This window comes from Ursus maritimus, unplaced genomic scaffold (assembly GCF_017311325.1).
Source record: "Ursus maritimus isolate PB19 unplaced genomic scaffold, ASM1731132v1 scaffold_30, whole genome shotgun sequence".
Classification (NCBI taxonomy): domain Eukaryota; kingdom Metazoa; phylum Chordata; class Mammalia; order Carnivora; family Ursidae; genus Ursus; species Ursus maritimus.
The window spans coordinates 6,547,416-6,567,745 of NW_024425564.1; the positions used below are offsets into that span (position 1 = coordinate 6,547,416).

General features: G+C 49.9%; 1 protein-coding gene across 1 annotated transcript; it reads right to left on the reverse strand.

The window, feature by feature from the left end:
* Nucleotides 1-29: 29 nt before the first annotated feature.
* C2 (complement C2) lies at nucleotides 30-11,844 on the reverse strand. The gene is made up of 18 exons (XM_040644802.1): nucleotides 11,746-11,844; nucleotides 11,397-11,603; nucleotides 10,640-10,825; nucleotides 7,966-8,139; nucleotides 7,782-7,880; nucleotides 7,454-7,587; nucleotides 6,034-6,172; nucleotides 5,026-5,166; nucleotides 4,145-4,234; nucleotides 2,217-2,357; nucleotides 1,998-2,092; nucleotides 1,792-1,903; nucleotides 1,527-1,692; nucleotides 1,341-1,417; nucleotides 1,108-1,199; nucleotides 777-903; nucleotides 584-633; nucleotides 30-434 (listed from the first exon to the last, which is right to left on the reverse strand). The coding sequence occupies exons 1-18, from the start codon at nucleotides 11,789-11,791 to the stop codon at nucleotides 264-266; spliced, it is 2,247 nt and encodes a 748-aa protein (XP_040500736.1). The 5' UTR covers nucleotides 11,792-11,844; the 3' UTR covers nucleotides 30-263.
* Between the last annotated feature and the right edge of the window lie 8,486 nt (nucleotides 11,845-20,330).

The window sequence follows — 20,330 nt, forward strand, 5'->3', positions numbered from 1 at the left end:
GCCAGGCCCCAGGTAGAGGCACAGACGGATGAGGAAATCATCGATTTTTATTCATTTCATAACTGGGAAATGCCACGTGAGAGTGAAGGGAGAGTGAGTCAGGTAAGGCAGAGGGTGTGCCCCTGGGGCTTCCCCAGCTTGGACGTGCTGCATGGGGGGGGGGTCGGAGCTGGGAGCATGGGTGGGTGATGGGGTCTGAGGGTGAAAGTTCAAGGGTAAGAGACAGGCAGATGGCAGGACAACAGAGGGATCAGTGGCCACAGTTAGAGGGGCAAAAAGTTCAGGATACCCTCCAGATGCTGCCTCAGCCAGGGCTGCAGGCGAAAGAGATTGATGTGAAAATCTCGTGGTATCTTGCCTTTGGGGGCCCTTTGGCGGGAGTTTTTATTGCTCTTGCCACAGGGATTGTAGAGACCCCAACTCACTAGGCCCACCTGGAAGAGGGAGAGAACGGGGTGGGAGGCTGTCACAGCCCCAGCTCCAAGCCTCAACCTCCCCAGTTCCTTCAAAGTCCTCTCTCATCCTCCTGCAAGGCCCAGAGCCCGTAACCCCAGTCCTGTGAGCTTCCCCCTTCTCTGCTCACCTGAAAAAACCTGTGTCTCCGCTCAAGGAAAACTGCTCCCCCAGATTCTCCTGCCACAAAGGAAGGACAAGAAACCGTCATCCTGACTCTCACCCTGCTCCTGCGTCATCAGGGCACGCATGCTGGCCACAGGGACGGCGGTGTTCTTGCCCTCAGGAATTCAGGCTCAGGAGTGGGGGTGGGAGGGACTCACCCCTGCAGGGATTGTCATCCTTCTCCATTCCACTGCATAGAAACTGGTCCGTCACCACCTCTCTGACATCCTTCAAGTCAGGGAATGTGGTTTTGTCTTGGGAGACGGCCTTGATACAGCTTGCCCACTGCAACAGGGGCAGAACAGGAGAGAAGGATGAAATGAACAGTCCCAGGGGCTACCTGGCAGTTGCTAGGCCTGGAGGAGCGGTGACACAGGGTCAGATGGAGAAAGCAGCCAGAGCTGGAGGAGGAAGGGACAAAGAGAGACCTTCGGGGAGCAGCCACAGGGGTACCATCCCCCCACAGCATCCCAGACCTGAGATCCTCACCTCTGTCCCTGTCTTGAGGTTAATGTTCATTTTATTTCCATTCAAGGACACAAAATGAGCAGGAATGCTCAGTTTGTTCAGAAGTTCACTCTCTGCATTTAAGGAGAAAGGGATGTGGTGCTGGTCCCTTTACCCAGCATCCAGACTCCAGATTAGAGGCTGTTGCACAGTCCGTGTCATCACTCCTAAGCCCCGGTGCCAGCTCCTCATGGGCCCTGAGCCCCAGCACTCACCGTGGTCTCGGCAGGTGCTGCCTGGGGGTCTCCGCAGGGCTAGATTGGCCTCCACTGTGCAGGGAAGGCAAATGGGCCTGGGGAGAAGGACAAAGGTCACACAGGCCCATCCTCGGTGTCCCCTACTATGGGACTTCCCAGAGCATTCTCCCCCAGAGGACACCCTCCCATCCCAGACCATAGCACCTGGCATGGGTGGACATCTTCACTTTCTCGGCCAGCTTCAACAGGGCAATGTCATCACCGTAGAACTCTCGGATCCCCTGATCCTTCTTGGCAAAGACGTCAAACCCCGAGGAGATCACCGCCTTCTCAATACTGAAATCTTTGCCCCACTGGGAGTTAGGATCCCCTGGGAACAATATGGCGGATTAGGCTGGGCCAGGGCTCCTGAAGGGGCCAGAGGCTAGGGACCAATGGTGAGAGGAACCAGGTGTGGGTCCTGCCTTACCCACATTGACTCTCCACAGAGAGCTGTTCTCAGCATTGCGGAAGCAGTGAGCGGCCGTCAGGACCCATTGGTCTGAGATGAGGGCCCCCCGGCAGGTCTCCTGGCTCCTAGGCTGCAGGGAAACAAGTGATTTTCAGGGACTGCTATGTCTCTGGCCCATGGCCTCTTCCATCTCTGATCCAAGCCCCATCCTTCCTTCCTGGTACCTTAATAGTGACATGCCACGGTGTCCTTTCCTGGACAGAGGCATTGGCTGACATGTTCCCCACCCCACAGATGGTGTCTGTGAGCTGGGAGACATCTGTGGGTGTGAGAACAGAGGGGGAAGGAGGTATGTGAGGGGCACTGTGAGCGGGTTCCCAGCCTGGACCCCTAGCTGGCTCCTCACCACCCACGCCACTCCAAAGAGGGCAAAGCTCACTCACCCAGCATGTGCTCAAAGACCTGGTACAGAGCCTCTGTGTCCTGCAGAATGAAGGCATGTCTCTCCCCATCCTTCTTGGACCCCAGCTCATTCAGTTCTCTCCAGTCCACATCCAGCTTACCCACCCCAATGGCATAGATGTCTGATGGGGAAAAGGAAATCACCAGAATCTTGTGGCTGAGGGGCTACCCTGTGAGACAGGAAACTACCATTTGGAACTTACTGGGCCCTACAAAGCCCTAAATGAGCGGGACCCCTGCCCCCTACCTCCCATCTGACCTCATTTCCTGCCACTCTTCACCCTTCTCTCCATCCATATAGCCTCCTTGAAGTTCCTCAGATTTGCGGGCACACTCCCACCCCATGCCCTTTGCATAAGCTGTGCCTCCGCTTGCTCCACTCCTTCCCAGACTGCCCACAGGGCTCACTTTCTTACCTTTTTAAGTCTTAACTCAAATGTCACCATCTCAGCGAGCCCTTGCCTGGGCTCCTTGTCTAAAACCACAGTGCTTCAGCCAATTCCATTCCCTCTCTGCTCCACTCTACACATTGACACAGGGCTCTATCCACCACCCCCTACAGTGTCCTTATTGATCTTGTTTAATGCCCAGAGTGGGTAGAACTGTGTCCCTCAAAAGGATGTGTTCAAGTCCTAAGCCCCAGTATCTGTGCTGGTGACCTTATTTGGAAATAGGGTCTTTGCTCATACCTTCATCTCGGACTGCTAGCCTCCTGGATGTGAGAGCATAAGTTTCTGTTGTTTTAAGCCACCCGAGTTTGTATGATCTGTTGCACTACCCCTAGGAAACTAATACATCGCTCCTCCAGGAGAGACTGTCTAAGTACGTTCATACGACTAAATAAAGAGCTCACGAGTGTACATGGAGACAAAACTTCAGATCTGGGTCCTCTGTAAGGCGCAGGCTCTGAGAGAGGGGCCCGGAGCCATCTCTTCCCACTGGGGACCCGGGGCCCGCACAACCATCCATACTCCGCCTCCAAGCAAGCATGGGTGCCCGTCAGAACTGCTCTGGGGCAGCCACAGAGTCCAGTCTTCTCCCATGCTCTGCACCCCTCACGGTCCTTTTTGGCTCCCAGGGGACCCTGGGTAGTGTGTAAAGAGCGAGATGCTCAGACAGACTGGGAGACAAGGCTTTCCTAAGGTAGCAATGTAGCCCTAGGCCGGCCAGAAGCAGTCACTGTGGGAGCTGGACAGTTAGGTCCCCAGTGTTTTCTGTGACTATGTCCCTTCAGTTCCTGCTTCTTTTTAATGATGTTTTTGAGCATTTAACCCTAGCCCAGTGATGCTAAGGAGTTAGGCAGGACAGTTTGGCCACAGTTTTAAAGAGGAATCTGCTTGCCCCCGAGAGGCAGGTGGGGTTGGTGGCATGAAGAGAGGACCCAAGGGGAAAGTGGAACTTGGAGGCCCAAAACACCTGCCCTCGCTTGTCCGGAGCACTTCTGTCTAAAATTCTCTTCTGGTCAAAGGTCAGGCAATTTGTGTTTAGTCTGGACCTGAGGAATTGTTCTTTTAAAGGCTGCAACTGCCAAAGCCTTCGTTGGTCCTCTGTACCGCTGAAGGAGGAAACGCCAGGCCCTTCCTCCCTGGCGACGGTCGGGGCACGATGACGGCAGCAGCTGCTCAGACGCTGTTCCCTACGCTGTTGCTCTGTGCCAGGAAACTCTGAGCATCTGAGGTGGGGCCTAGCGCCGACCCCTCTAGCAAAGGCAGAACCTGCCCCCCTCCCCGGCCACAGCCCACCGAAGAAACCAAGGCTGCAGCCACGGGCTTGTTTGACTCCAGACTCTTCAGCATGACTCTCAGCTGCCTTCGCACAGGGTCTTCGCTGGAAATGAAGGCAAGCAGCCCGCCCCCCTCCCGGCGCCCCCTGCAGGGGCAGCACAGCTGGGGGCGGCGCCGAGGCTCACCCAGATAGTCGCTCCTCTGCTGGTTGATGTTCAAGATCTCTCTGATATTGTCAACAGCCAGCTTGGGAGAGCCACCCATGTTAGACTTGCCTAGAACGAGGGAAAAGAACTGTCCATCTGCGGAGTCTATCCGGACTCCCCACAGCCCCGGAGGAGTGGGCAGCCATTCACCCAAACCTTAACATTGAACGCTTCCCACGTGAATTTCAAGATACGTTATTTACTGGGCAACCCTCTTGGGTCCCCTCCTTCTTTGGGAGCTTTGTACCCTATCATTCAGTAAACTTTACTATTGCTCAATAAACCTTGTTTTGCTGCCCAAAAAAAGAGAAAAAAAGATATGTTATTTACTGAAGTTCTCTACATTCCAGGCACCAGGCCTGGAGCTTCATAAACTTTATCTCATTTAATTCTCGTGAAACCTCACGTAGTGTGGGAATCCACATTTTATGGGCCAGAAAACAAAGTTCTGAAGGGGCTACGCAATTTGGACACAATCAAGAGATAAATGGCATAGCCCAGCTCCACCCCGCGGCCTGTCCTTCCATCCGTGTGCCTTGACATGCCCGCTCCAAAGCCCCCTCCCCGTCTAGCCGACTCCAGGCGACCTCCCAGGTAGTAACAATAACTGAGATCTGTAATCACGAAGGACTTTTACACAAACAACTTCAATGCTCTCCATAAAAATTGTGTAAGGAAAGGAGGGCGGCTACGATTGTCATCACTGTTACTGTCGTTCCGTTGACATCATCAACACTAATTCTACTTTACAAATGAGAAACTGGGGCCCAGAGGGGCAGAGGGAGAACCAGCATGCAGGGCTTCTGAGCCCACACTGGTGCTCCTGTGCCAGACTCACTTGCAGAGGCGACGATACCCACCATCTGTCAGAAGGATGATGGCATGTCGGATTTCCTGCCAGGCCGCCGTCTTCATTCCAAGGCGTTGCATCTGGTTATTCATCATGATATGGACACTGTTCAAAGCTGCATAGGTGTTTGTCCCAGTCCCATTTTCATGGTCTGGAGTATGTGAATAGGAAGGACTATCTTAGAAACGTCCCACCTGCCACCTGGCAGAAGGAATCACTCCATCCTCCCAACCACTGGAAATGCATTTATCAACTGGCTTGATATAGTCAGACCTTCGTTATCCAGATAGAGATTTGGCATCACTGTCTGTTCAAACATTAAAAGCCTTTTCCCTCAGAAATGCTCACTGCCAGGGCGCCTGGGTGGCTTAGTCAATTAAGTGTCTGACTCTTGATTTTGGCTCAGGTTGTGATCTCGGGGTCCTGGGATGGAGCCCCATGAAGGGCCCCATGCTCAGCGGGGAGTCTGCTTGGGATTCTCTCTTTCCCTCTCCTTTTGCCCCTCCTCACTCTCCCCCTATGTCTTTCTCGCTCTCAAATTAATAGATCTTTAAAAAAAGAGAAAGAAATACTCATTGCATAACCCCACTGAAGGTCACTCTAAAGCCTCAAGATTCAAAGATGGGGTTCCCAAAGAACTTGGGTTGTTGCAGCCACCTCCTACCTACCACCCAGGCAGCTTGACAACGGCATGGGGAGGCTACAGTGTTGAGCCAAGAAGCCAGCCCCCGTAGATCTGGCATCAGGAAGGAGCCACAGACCTGCACGATGCATTTGGTTGTGTAGCATGTTAGAGTAAGCCATGCGCTGGTGGGAACTGGGACCCCACCCTACCAGGAACCTGACTTGGAAGCCGCCTCCCCCTGAGGAAGCTGAGCCCCAGAGCCCTGGGACTAGAATGCCACAAAGGCCTCATCTCTCTCTCTAACTTGTCCAGAATCTCTTTGCAGGCACAGAGAGCTCATTCTCCTCCCTGCTCCCCGCCCGCCTCATGGCTTTCGTTTGATGACACCCATACCTTTATAATTGATGTTGTTCAGACTGTTGATCACTTCGGTCACATCCCGGGAGTCGTCATACAGAACAGACATGACCACTTGGGGCTTGGATGCAAAGGTGATGATGGCGACACTAACATTGATCTCAAAGCTGAAGATCTGTGAAGACCAAATGAGAGGCAGCTTGAGAAGCCTTGGAACCGAAGGGGAGAGAGTAAGAGAGCGAGCCAAGGGCCCGAGAGGAGGCAGAGAGCCTGGGCCACGAGCAGGCACTTGCTAGGACACTGCTGCTTGCAGGGAGCCAGGAAACTGACATCTGTTGACCGTGTCCTCTCTTTGATAGGCCGCTCGCTCCTCATCGCGTCCTCCAATCAGCTCTGTGAGGGGCGAGTCGGCCCCTATTTTACAGATGGAGAGCTTGTCCACACGGATCTGAGGCGCTCCTCTAACCGCGTGTTCTGCAGCCTCAAAGCTTAGTGGTTACTGTAAGTCTTAAGAGAGCCTAAGCAGCACAAAAACTGCCTTCTTTAAAACGTAGCTGGGGGGCGCCTGGAGGGCTCAGTCAGTGAAGCGTCTGCCTGCCTTTGGCTCGGGTCAGGATCCCAGAGTCCTGGGATCGAGCTCAGTCAAGTAGGGGCTCCCTGCTCAGAGGGGGAGTCTGCTCCTCCCTCTCCCTCTGCTCCTTCCCCTGCTTGTGCTCCCTCATGCTCTCTCTCTGTCAACTAAGTAAAAAAAACTCTTTAAAATAAATAAATAATAAAAATGAAGCTGGGAAGAAAAACACACATCTGCATAAACTGTTGTAAAAAGCATAATTACCAAGCAAAGTGCTGGCGTGGAATCTAAGCTAGTGGCTTCCAAACTCTCCTGTTCACTCATCTTGTCGGTAAAAACATTCTGAGCACATACCTCGATATAGGTATATATATTTATAAAAACCAACTCATATTTATAAAGTGCATCACTATTCAAATATATTATACACCTTTTAAACACAAAAAAATTTGGGATTTTTGAGGGAAGGTATTAAATATTAAGTGGTTGATTTAATTTAAAGTAAAATTATTCGGCAAGGATGGCAGTACTTATCTCCCACACCCCGGTGGGGTATTTTGTATACCCATCCGTGGAGAGCACCATTCTAGATGATGGGTGCCTGGGAAACAGGACCTCAGCCTTGTTCATCTTTGGTGTCTCCCAGCACCCAGCACCCAGCACCCAGCACAGTGCCTAACACATAGAAGGTGCCCCAGCAGTGTTTGTGGGATGAAAAATAGGATCCTATAAATTGAATCCATGATTCCTGCATGGCATGCGCATCATCTGGGAGGACTTCTTGGAGGAGGTAGGCTGTGAGTGGGATTCTGAGGAAGGGAAGGAACCAGAGACAGACAGTGGGCGTAGGAAGCCTCCTCTGTACGCACAGTCCTATTTCCTGACCCTGTCCACCATGAGAATGGCGCTCTCCTTGAAGATCTGAAAGTCGTCTTCGGCCACGCTCTGGGAGGCGTCCAGGAGCAGGTAGAGGTTCAGGTGACCAGAGCGCTGGATTTGGATTTTACGGCCCACGCCCTCTGGGAGAAACGTGGAAGGGGTAGATTCACATCTTGACCGCCCACCTGCTCTCTCGCCGAGGGGTAGGCCTCCCTGCCCCCCTCCAGTCAGCTCAGCCCCACCGAGCCGTCCCAAAGCTCTCGGCGTCCTCTGGGAAGTCTGCTCCTCCCCAGGCCAGGCCCAGCACCCTGCTGCCCCCACCTCAAGCCCTTACTCGTTTTCTTCTGGGTGGGATTGGTGGCTCCAAGTAGGTGGGAGAACGAGGTACCCAGGGCGGGGGCCACATCCTCGGGAAAGTCGTAAGAGTAGGGCTCTGTGGGAAGAGTCCCTGCGGTCAGCCAGGGTCAGGGCTGGGGTGCCCAGGAATCTCCGGAGGCTCCGAGTGGCTGGCTACTCACGGCGGCATATGGGCTCCGTCCCGCTCCAGGCCCCGTTGCTCTGGCACTCCCGCTCCGCCGACCCAGTCAGCACCAGATTGGAGGAGCAGCGGTAGCTGACTTTGTCCCCAAGGCCAAAGCGGGACCCCGTCCGCACGGCGCCCACCGAGATGCCCGGGTTAGGGCAGTGGCCAGCTGTGAGGCAACGGAGGGAGACGGCGGTGAGCAGGGACGCCCCTCCTCGGCCTTTCTGCCCTGCGCACCCACCCTCCCCTCTTCCTCCTCTCCAGACCCGTCGAGCCTCTGCAGGCCATTCGGCCTCCCCCTTGGGAGACACCACGACCAAGGGTGTGGATGGAAAATCTTAAATAGGGCAGAATGTTTAGAACTCAGTGCCCTCGGTCGCCAGTTAAAGCGCCCCAGTGCCAACCCAGGGACTCAGCCTGCGTCCATCCCCAAGCCCCAGGGAGATGCTGACCGAGGAGCCCAACACCGCCACAGAGAATACTGGCACTTCATGAACCACAATGAGGCATCGCTACACACCCTCCAGGATGGCTAAAACCGAAAATATGGATAACGCCTTAATCCCATACTGCCGGAGCGACAATGGGCAAACTGTTCCCCAGTCTCTACTAAAACTCAATGTGTGCCGGGGCGCCTGGGGGCTTCAGTCAGTTAAGTGTCCAACTCTTGATTTCAGCTCAGGTCATGATCGCAGGGTGGGGAGATGGAGCCCCGCTCCGGGCTTGTGCTCAGTGTGGAGTCTGCTTAAGTTTCTCTCTCCTGGGGCACCTGGGTGCCTCAGCCGGTTAAGCGTCTACCTAAAGGCAGAACAGGGACAGAGCCCCACAGCCGGCTCCCTGCTCAGCGGGGGTCTGCTTCTCCCTCTGCCTGCCGCTCCCCATGCTTGTGCTCTCTCTCTGTCAAATAAATAAATAAAATCTTAAAAAAAAAAAAAGATTCCGGGGCCCCTGGGTGGCTCAGTTGGTTAAGCATCTGCCTTCATCTCGGGTCGCAATCCCAGGGTCTTGGGATCGAGCCCCCCATCAGGCTCCCTGCTCAGCAGAGAGCCTGCTTCTCTCTCTCCCTCTGCTCCTCCCCTGCTTGTGTGCGCTCGCTCACTCTCTGTCAATTAAATAAATAATTAAAAAAAAGATTCTCTCTCTCCCTCTGCTCCGTGCTCTCTCTCTAAAAAAGAAATAAAGTTTTTTAAAAAACTAAATATATGACAACCTATGACCCGATAATTCCACTCCTAGACAACATGTTCAAGAGAAACAAATTCACATGGGCACCAACAGTTACATACATGGACATTCATAGGGCTTTACTCATAATAGCCCCAAACCAGAAAGAACCCAAATGCCCATCAAGAAGAGAACCCGTAAATACATTGCAATCTATTTCTATAATAAAACTACACAGCAATAAAAATAACAGGGGTGCCTGGGTGGCACAGCTAGTGGTTGAGTGTCTGACTCTTGGTTTCGGCTTAGGTGGTGTTCTAGGGGCTGTGGGATCGAGCCCCGTGTCAGGCTCTGCACTCAGCATGGAGAGCTGAATCTGCTTAGGACTCTCTCTGCCCCACCCCCACCCCCACCCCCGTCTCTCTAAAATAAATCAATAAATCTTAAAAATAAATAACAAACTTGCTGCTACCCAGGATCACACGGACAAATCTCACAGGAGAACACTGAGTAAAGGAAGCCTGCTATTTGATAGAGTCATGAGTATGAGTAGGGAACCAGCGGCTGGGCCCCTGGGGGACGGGATGGTCCTACCATCTTGTGGACTCCGTGTCTTCTGTATTACGTGCTCAGAACTATCATCCAGGAAGCTCCTAAAACCCAGGGAATCCTAGGAGCCCCACATCTATCAAGCAGAGCCCCTCACCATTGACAGGGGCAGTAATAACTATGACAAACTCCAGGGACTCTTCTAGATGCTTACTAATGTCAACTCAATCCCACAGCAACCCCATGCAGTGGCCGGTCTTACTATTTCTATTTGAGATGTGAAAATCGAGGCATATAGGGGCGCCTGGTGGCTCATTCGGTTAAGCGTCTGCCTTTCGGCTCAGGTCATGATCCCGGGGTCCTGGGATCCAGTCCCACATCAGACTCCTTGCTCAGTGGGGAGTCTGCTTCTCCCTCTCCCTCTGCTCTTCCCTCCCCTCATGCTCTCTCCCTCGCTATCTCTCTTGCTTGCTCTCTCTCTCAAGTAAATAAATACAATCTTTAAAAAAAAAGAAAAAAGAAAAAGAAAAATTAAGGCATAGAGAGGTTAAATAACCTGCCCAAAGGCTGCCAAAGTCCGAGCCATGTTGGACCCAAGCTGGCTGCCGAGATGAGGGACTGAAACACAGCGTTAGGTCTGCTCTCACTCAACACATTGTCCCTACAATAGCCCATTGGCCCTGAAAACCAATCTTGCTTTGAGGCATTTGGAAAAGCGGACAGAGGGCGTGGAGCCTTGATGTTGGATCGGAAGCTTAGCACGACTACCTCTGCCCGGCTCCCTGCAGGTGGGTGATGTGTGACCTGTAGACCTCAATTTACCAAAATCCAGGAATATTATTTTGGCATCAGAGACACCAGGCCCCTGTCCCCACAGAGGCCCCCTGGGCACGCATCTGACTCCGAGGTTCCTGGGAGACCCCAGCCCCCATTCAGCTGGGGAGCTGGGCACTCACCCCCGTTGTCACACACGGCCGTCTCGCCATCCCACATGCCGTTGGGGCGACACTGCCGCACAGGTGAGCCCCGCAGGGTGAGGCCGTCCTCACACTGGAAGCTCAGGTTGCCGCCCACAGGGTGGGACCCCAGCCTCGGGGTGAACATGCCATTCTCAAAGGAAACAGGAGCAGGACAGCGAACAGCTGGAGGGAGAGAAGGGGAGGGGAATATAGGGATGGCTGGAAAACACCTGGGCTGGTCTTGGATGCCCGGGCGTCGCCAACCGGCTGTCAAAAGATGGGGCTGTTGCACATGCGGGCACTGCTGTGGCTGTTGGCGGGGTACTGTCACACAGTTTCGCCTAACAGTCGGGCAACCACTTCTCTCGGCCCCTGAGGGCCATGGCCACCCCAGCCCCTCCCCTGGGGTCCTCGGATGCCGTGTGAGTGGACAACTGAGGGGGTAACATCCGGCATGACGGGAGACTCCTGCACCCCTTCTGAAGGGTCGGGATTCTGCAGTCAATTGTGAAGTATTAGGAAAAAAAAATCACCCCGAATATTTAAAAAATCTCCATCAAACCCTTCTTCCAATGCCTTGCTATGGACAATGGACATTTTCCCACTCTTTTGAAAAGCCCAAGGAAAAGCAGCTTCGCCATCCCTGGCATACCACGCAGTCAGGTTAAGCCCCACCCGGAGCAAGTCCTAAGTAGAGGTTTCTGGAGTGGCCACCAGTGGCCCCACCCTGAGCAAGGCCCACGGAGAGCCTCACGTTTGCAGACCGCCTTTGTCAGCTGGGTGGATCTCAGGCTCTGCCACTGCCCGTTGCTCTTGCACAGCCGTGACGCTGGAACCGGGTAGCGGCCCAGGGGACAGGAGTAGGTGAGGACACTCCCAGGGGCCCAGCCATGGCTGAGGGTGAAAGTGCCACCAGAGATATTCACATTCCGAGAGCAGGAGGGACTCTCTGCAGCAAAGCCTGTGGGCATGGGGCACAACCCAGAAATGCAGAAAAGATGAGAACAGAAAAGCAAGAGAGATTGTCATTTCCGAGTGGGAATTCAATGTGGAGAGCACACGCCTCTTCCACGGACCTCAACATTCCCCTCCCCTGCTCCTACCTGGGTACAGGGGCAACAGGCAAAGGAAAGCCATCAGTGGGTCCATGGTGTCCACCTTGGGGCAGAGAGAGGCAGAAAGCAGGCAGAGGGAAAAGGTCATCTGACTTCCCGAAACCCAGGGCTGACTCAGCAGCTGCTTCATTTGCTGCCAGAGATGGAAAACTAGGGAGTGGCAAGGGGGATGTGTTCTCTTTTTTTTTTTAATGAATAATTTTTTGTAAATATTTTATTTATTTCAGAGAGAGAGCATGAACAGGGGGAAAGGGCCACAGGGAAAGGAAGAAGCAGACCCCCCCAATGAGCAGGGAGCCCCATGATGACACGGGCTCATGACCTGAGCCCGAGGCAGGCGCCCCGGGGGATGTGCTCTTGGCAGGAAAAAATAGTCAGGGATCAGGGACTGAGCTGAGAGGGCAAAGCCCTGGCCCATCTCCCTAATCCCAACATATCCCACCCAGTCAGTCGACCTGCACCAAAGGCTTTACATACTGCTCTCAGCCTCCGCCCCCCCACACACACACATGCTCTTGCATATATAGTCTAAAGCACACAAACCCACAAACCAGCCGAGATATTGCAAAATCATTTATTTAAGTAAAGTCTCCAGTTTCTCTTAGGTGTTGCCAAGTGGACTTTTTTTCCTGAGAGCCTGCGATACTATTGTCTTCTTGAACATAAACCTCCAAGAGATTGAGGCTAATTTTCTTAGAAATTCTTGCTAAATAGGAAGAACCACAATCTTTTTATTCCTTGCAACCCTTCTGCAGAAAGAATCTAGAGAGAAAATTAAATCAACACTTCGTTTTGGAGACTGGAAAATGTTTAAAACACTTTTACGGAAAGTCCAGTAGAAAAAAATCCCGACCCATAAAATAAATAAGTCTGGGATTGGTTACCCAAAGGAACAAAAGTATTTTGGGTTTTGGATGTGCTTTTTTTTTAAGATTTTATTTATTTATTCGACAGAGAGAGACAGCCAGCGAGAGAGGGAACACAAGCAGAGGAGTGAGAGAGGAAGAAGCAGGCTCCTAGCGGAGAAGCCTGATGTGGGGCTCGATCCCAGAACGCCAGGATCACGCCCTGAGCCGAAGGCAGATGCTTAACGACTGAGCCACCCAGGAGCCCCTTGGATGTGCTTTTTTTTATTTTTCCCTTCTTTTTTTAAAATTTAAATTCAATTAATTAACATATGGTGTATTACAAGTTTTAGAAGTAGAGGTCACTGATTCATATAACACCCAGTGCTCATTACATCACGTGCCCTCCTTAACACCCACCACCCAGTTATCCCACCCTTCCCACCCCTCTCCCCTCCAGCAACCCTCAGTTTGTTTCCTATGATTAAGAGTCTCATGGTTTGTCTCCCTCTCTGGTTTCATCTTGTTTTATTTTTCCCTCCCTTCCCCTATGTTTATTTGTTTTGTTTCTTAAATTCCACATATGAGTGAAATCGTATAATTGTCTTTCTCTGATTGACTTATTTCACTTAGCACAATACCCTCTAGTTCCATCCACATCGTTGCAAATGGCAAGATTTCATTTTTTTGATGGCTGAGAAATATTCCAGTGTGTGTGTGTGTGTGTGTGTGTGTGTGTGTGTGTGTGTGTACAACATCTTCTTTGTCCATTCATCTGTTGATGGACAGCTGGGATCTTTCCATAGTTTGGCTATTGTGGACATTGCTGCTATGAACATTGGGGTGCAGGTGCCCCTTCAGATCACTACTTTTGTATCTTTGGGGTAAATACCAAGTAGTGCAATTGCTGGGTCATAGGGTAGCTCTATTTTCAACTTTTTGAGGAATGTCCATACTGTTTTCCAGAGTGGCTGTACCAACTTGCAGTCCCACCAACAGCACAAAAGGATTCCCCTTTCTCCTCATCCTTACCAACATCTGTCATTTCCTGACTCGTTAATTTTAGCCATTCTGACTGGTGCGAGGTGGTATCTCACTGTGGTTTTTATTTGTATTTCTCTGATGGCTAGTGGTGTTGAGCACATTTTCATGTGTCGTTACCCATCTGGATGTTTTTGGGAAAATGTCTATCCATGTCTTCTGCCCATTTTTTAACTGGATTTTTTGTTTTTTTGTTGTTGAGTTTAATATATTCTTTATAGACTTTGGATAAGGCCCTTTAGCAGATAGCTCCTCCCTTCTTTGGTTAAAACCTGCAAATAGCTTCTCCCATTCTGTACTCTGCTTTTTAGTTTTGTTGATTGCTTCCGTCGCTGTGCCAAAACTTTTTATCTGGGTGAAGTCCCAATGGTTCATTTTTGCCCTTGCTTCCCTTGCCTTTGGCAATGTGTCTAGAAAGAAGTTGCTGTGGCCGAGGTCGAAGAGGTTACTGCCTGTGTTCCCCTATAGGATTTTGATGGTTTCCTGTATCACATTTAGGTCTTTCATCCACTTTGAGTCTATTTTTGTGTGTGGTGTAAGAAAATGGTCCAGTTTCGTTCTTGTGCATGTGGCTGTCCAATTTTCCCAACACCATTTGTTGAAGAGACTCTTTTTTCCATTGGATATTCTTTCCTGCTTTGTCGAAGATTAGTTGACCATAAAGTTGAGGGTCCATTTCTGAAGTCTCTATTCTGTTCCACTGATCTGTGTCTGTTTTTGTGCCAGTGCCATACTGTCTTGATTATTACAGCTTTGCAATAGAGCTTGAAGTCAAGCATTGTGATGTCCCCATCTTTGGTTTTCCTTTTCAACATTCCCCTGGTGATTCAGGGGTCTTCTCTGGTTGCGTAGAAATTTTAGGATTATTTGTTACAGTCTATGAAAAATGTTGATTGGGACGCCTGGGTGGCTCAGTCAGTTAAGCATCTGCCTTCGGCTCAGGTCATGATCCCAGGGTCTTGGGATGGAGTCCCACATCTGGCTCCTTGCTCAGCAGGGAACCTGCTTCTCCTTCTCCCTGCTTATGCACTCGCTCTCTCTCTCTCTCCCTCTCTCTCTCTGAGACAGGAAGGAAGGAAGAAGGAAGGAAAAACATTGATGGTATTTTGATACGGATTGCATTGAATGTACAGATTGCTCTGGGTAGCATAGATATTTTAACAATATTTGTTCTTCCAATCCATGAGCGAGGAATGTTTTTCTATCTCTTTGTGTCTTCCTCAATTTCTTTCATGACTGTTCTGTAGTTTTCAGTATACAGATCCTTTTGCCTCTTTGGTTGGGTTTATTCCTAGGTATCTTATGGGTTTTGGTGCAATTTTAAATGGGATCAATTCCTTAATTGCTCTTTCTTCTTTCTGATTGTTAGTGTATAGAAATGCAACTGATTTCTGTGCATTGATATTATATTCTGCCACGTTGCTGAATTCCTGTATAAGTTCTAGCAATTTTGGGGTGGAATCTTTTGGGTTTTCCACATAGAGTATCATGTCATCTGCAGAGTGAGAGTTTGACTTCTTCTTTGCCAATTCAAATGCCTTTTATTTCTTTTTCTTGTCTGATTGCTGAGGCTAGGACTTCTAGTACTATGTTGAACAACAGTGGTGAGAGTGGACATCCCTGCCGTGTTCCTGACCTTAGGGGAAAAGCTCTGTTTTTCAACATTAAGAATGATATTCACTGTGGGCTTTTCATATATGGCTTTAATGATATTGAGGTATGTTCCCTCTATTGGATGTGCCTTTAAATTACAATCTGCAATTGTATGAAAAGTAGAAAGCAAAGAAACTCTAAACTAATGTGCTAACCCCTCCATCCCACAGAAGTCTCTTTAATACTTTGTCAAACAATGTGGGATATGAATAAATAAAATAAATTAAAAAGAAGACGAAACATCTCTGAAATGATCATTTAAGTCTGTGAAAACTCTTTTGACTTATGAATAACTTCTTAGAAACACATATGCAAAGTGGGACTCACCTTGGACAAAACTGACTGAATGCAGGAAGACCATGCTACCCTTGGAGTTGGGGGTCCCAAAGCTACTACTGCAGCAGAGCTGCTGGTGCCTGCCTGGCACCCAGTGTCTGTTCTCTCTCCCTTCTTCTACAGTAAGATGTTTAGCAGGACACATAGTCACCCAGCTGAAGACTACATTTCCCAGCTACCCTTGCAGCTAGGAAATGGGTGACTTGGTTCTGGCCAATAGGAATTGAGTAGAACTGATACATGTAACTTCCAAGTTATGCCTCTAAAATAAAAGGGGAGTATGTCATCCCCTTTACATGGGCTAAAATGGAAATCTGATGGTGATTCAAGAGCAACATCCTGAGGATGACAGAGCAATCAGAAAGGAGCTTGGGTCCCTGACATTGTGTTGACATCATACCAGCCCTGCCCACCTACTCAGATTGTTACCAGAGAGAAATGAAGCATCTTAAGGGTGGTGGATATTAGAGGTGTTCACAAATACTCTGGCTTTGTCGCCCTTTGGTCACTTAGTAGGATTGAGCTTCCCCATCCACTTGCATTGGCCAATGAAATATGAGTTTAAGTGACATGTATCATTTCTAGATGGAAGCTTTATGGGTCAATGCAGTCCTCACCATGCTCTTTTCCACCGGTATGGCATCATTGAGGTGGTGGCTGCTCCATTAGCTTACATTCCTGAGTGACACTAAAAGCAGAGCTTCTGCTGACCCTCACAGGGTATGTATGTAATGTGAGCAAAAACCAAATCTTTGTTTTAAATCTATTACATTACCACTGCTGTAGGAAAAAAGCAAATACCACCCAAAATTTAGGGGCTTAAAAAAGTGATTTCTTCTTTCTCATGCATTGGCCAAGTAGTTCTGCTGCTCTTGCCTGGGCTCACTCATGCAGCTGCAGTCAGCTGAGGGCTGAGTTCAACAGGAGAGTCGGACATCGGGAGCTCTCTGTCCTTTCATCCCTAGCCTTGCATGGCATAAGCAGTCTCGGGAAAGCTTTCTAAGAGATCCAAAGCAAAACTGCACAGTCTCTTGAAGCCTGTCTTCAGATGGCACATAACGTCACTTCTACCCTGTTCTATTGGTGGACTGCAAATCAAAGGGCCAGCCCAGATTTAAGGGTGGGGGAACCTTACCTCACGATGGAAGGAATGGCAAAGTTATACTGCAAAAAGGCATACACACTAGAATAAGAGAGATTTACGGCCATATTTTGCAAGCCACTATGGCAACCAAGATTTGGGAGTTGTTTGTCATCAGAACATAATGAATCCTCACCTGGCTGAATACTTAGACCATCGAATTTTGACTACCTTCTTTAGGCCACTGCTAGGAACTGAATCATGTCACCCCGAAATCCATATGCTAAAGCCCTAACCCCCAATGTGACTATATTTGAAAATGATAGGGCCTATGAAGAGGTAATTAAGGTTAAATGAGGTCATAAGGGTGAGGCATTGATCCAACTGTCTTTGTAAGACTAAGCATCTTTGTAAGAAGAGACAGCAGAGCTCCCTTCCTTTCCCTCCCCACCACCCCTCGCTCCCATCCCTGTGCGTCATAGAGGAAAGGCCAGGTGAGGATGGCTGTCTGTAAGCCAGGAAGAGAGTCCTCACCAGACACCAACCATGCTGGCACTCTGGTCCCAGACCAAGCAGACTAATATATCTGCATGGCTCATATGTAATAGCTGCCTTTAAAAAGGGGGGGGTGCCTTTCTTTCATGAGTTTCTCCCAGCATTGGTTGAGTTAGAAAACTTAGCAATGTGTCAGAATCCATTCTCCCTTCTTCCAAGTTTTTCACTGGGCCCATGGGGTATGCTCTTAAGGAAAAGGGTGTTCTCCTCAATTTTTCTTCTCCCCTTCCCACTGGCTGGAGTGCAGACACACTAGTGGAAGCCAAGACAATCACCCTAAAACCTCAAGATGGAAGTCACATGTTGATGATGATGATGACAAAGCAACAAAATCAAAGAAGCCCCACTCCCCAATCCTGCAGGGCTATCGTAACTGCCCTGGACCATTTATGCTCAGGCCATTTAAGCCACTGTTATTTTAGCTCCAGTTTTAGCAGCCAAACATGTATCTAACTAAGACTCTTGGCCGGAAATCAATATGGAAGCCAAAGGCAACACCCACAGACATGTGCTAATCTAAGGTCCTGTAATAAAGACAACCCAAAATGCAGTGATTTAAATAAGGTAGAAGTTTGCATCTCTCTCAGATAAGACCATCAGCGTAAGCCGACAGGGCTGATATGGCAAGGATGGCCCTGGCTGGCAGGGCACAGCTGCTCATCGGTATCACTCAGGATCCCAGGCTCCTTCCATCTGGTGGCTCTGCCATGCCATTGAGAATTGTCCTTGTCTGCATGGTCGAAAGAAGTCTCCATCAAGTCCTCATTCCAGTCCCAAGGAAGTGGAATGAAAGAAGAAATAAGGGACAAGTAATGACATGGAAATTCACCCAACTCTTGCACTCATATTCTGTTGGCAAAAAGTTGGTTATGTGAGAGTCTGGGAAATGTGGTCTCTAGTTTGCCTACCATGTGCATAGCTGGAACTCTAATACTATATTAGAAGAGAATGGATTTCGGGAGACAACAATGGGAAACTGCCCATGGAAAGGCTACATTGCATAGTGACAAATCAAGGTGAACAAAGAAGTGGGTTATTGGAGTTGGGTCCCTGTTCCAGTTCTCCATGAGGCCCACTCCAGTGTGGAAGGACCACGACACAAGAGGCTCTGGGCCTGAAGACACCAGATCTTATGTCCTCTTTTGGCTTCCATGTAGATTTTCAGTAGACCCCCATTTGGTGAAGGAGTCCTTGGCTAGTCTATTTTTGGCGTCATTATAAAGACTGGCAAATGCAACCTATGTTTTCACTCCAGATGGAAGGAAGGGGGTAAATAATGCTGAAAATGCTAGCCCTTCCTCTCCTGCCAGTGTCTTCCCTCTTGTCCAAATTTCTTCTCAATTCAAGGCTTCTAATACATACTTCCAGGGGACCAGTTTTTTTTTTCTTTTTTTAATTTTATTAATTCATTTGAGAGAGAGAGCACAAGCAGGGGGAGCTGCAGGTGGAGGAAGAAGCAGACTCCCTGCTGAGCAAGGAGCCTGACATGAGGCTCATCCCAGGACACTGAGATCATGACCTGATCAAAAGGCAGATGCTTAACTGACTGAGCCACCCAGGGGCCCCCAGGGGACTAATTCTAAAGAGAAGAAAGCAACACCCCATACTCTGCAACTCATCCCCTATTCACAGGTTAAAAAAAAAGAAATGATGACATGATGGCCACTCAGGATGCCCTACTACTCCCATGTGGAACTCAACTCCTTAAATTTCATGTGAGGGGCGCCTGGGTGCCTCAGTCAGTTAAGCATCTAAGCATCTGCCTTCGGCTCAGCTCATCATCTCAGGGATTGGGTCCTGTAGGGCTCCCTGCTCAGTGGGGAGTCTGTTTCTCCCTCTCCTTCTGACACCCCCCCCCATTCATGCTCTTTTTCTCTCTCTCAAATAAATAAATAAAATCTTTTTTTAAAAAAAGGGTCCCCGGGGTGCCTGGGTGGCTCAGTCGTTGAGCGTCTGCCTTCGGCTTGGGCCGTGATCCTGGTGTCCTGGGATCGAACCCTGCATCGGGCTCGCTGCTCCTCTGGGAGCCTGCTTCCTCCTCTCCCACTCCCCCTACTTGTGTTCCCTCTCTCACTGGCTGTCTCTCTCTGTCAAATAAATAAAATCTTTTTAAAAAATTAAAATTAAAATTAAAAAATGGTCCCTGTTCCAATTCTCCATGTGAAAAGTTCATATGGAAAATGGTTGGCCTGCGAGACAGGCAGGGCCCTTGCAGTGTAGTCTCCTCTTGGCCACAGTCTATTCCTTGTCCAGTCTGGGCACTTAACATGGATCTAACTGACATCTTAGGATCTGCCACCCTCAACCTCCCATGGCAACTGCAGGGTCGATTCCCATTTCCAGATCACCCCCTGGTTCTGGAAACAAGGCTGACTTGGCCTGGTTCATAGCCTACTGTGCGATTTTAGCTGTGGACTCAATATTACTCAACATGCCTCTTTTTGTTTGTAGGGGATCTGTTCTTGCCTCACCCACATCCTTTGGGCCCCACCATTGGGGAGGGCCACTGACTTCCAATAGTAGTGTCTCTATCTCTTTGCCTGAGGGTTTCTCCGATGTCTTGCTCCACCTATGCACAGAAACCTGGGAATGCCAGAGAATTAAGGCCCCACCACGGGACAACTCTGATGTTCTACACCCCAAGGCTCTCCAGGGTTCCTCGGTGGGGCTAATCTCCACTCATCTGCAATGGCAAATTTGCTTGATGACACGCCTTTTATTGACTGCCTTCCTTCCCTATCCTACTTTCCCAGTCCCCTACCCCTGTTTCCTGGCACCACCCCTCAAATGTACTATTTGCCCTTGAATCCTTGTCTCACAGGCTGCTTCTGGGGAAGAAGACTTCATATGAACGGGAACTGCTATGTGCTGGACACTATTCTAAACCCTTTATGTGTAGGGGCTCCCTTAACCCTCACAAAAAGCCTATGCCACAGGTTTTGTCATTACCCCCACTTTACAGATGGGGAAGCTGAGGCACAGAAATGTTCAATGACTTGCCCCAGATTCACACAGAGCCTGGGTTCAAACCTAGGCAGCACGGCCCAATGCTTCAGTGCGTC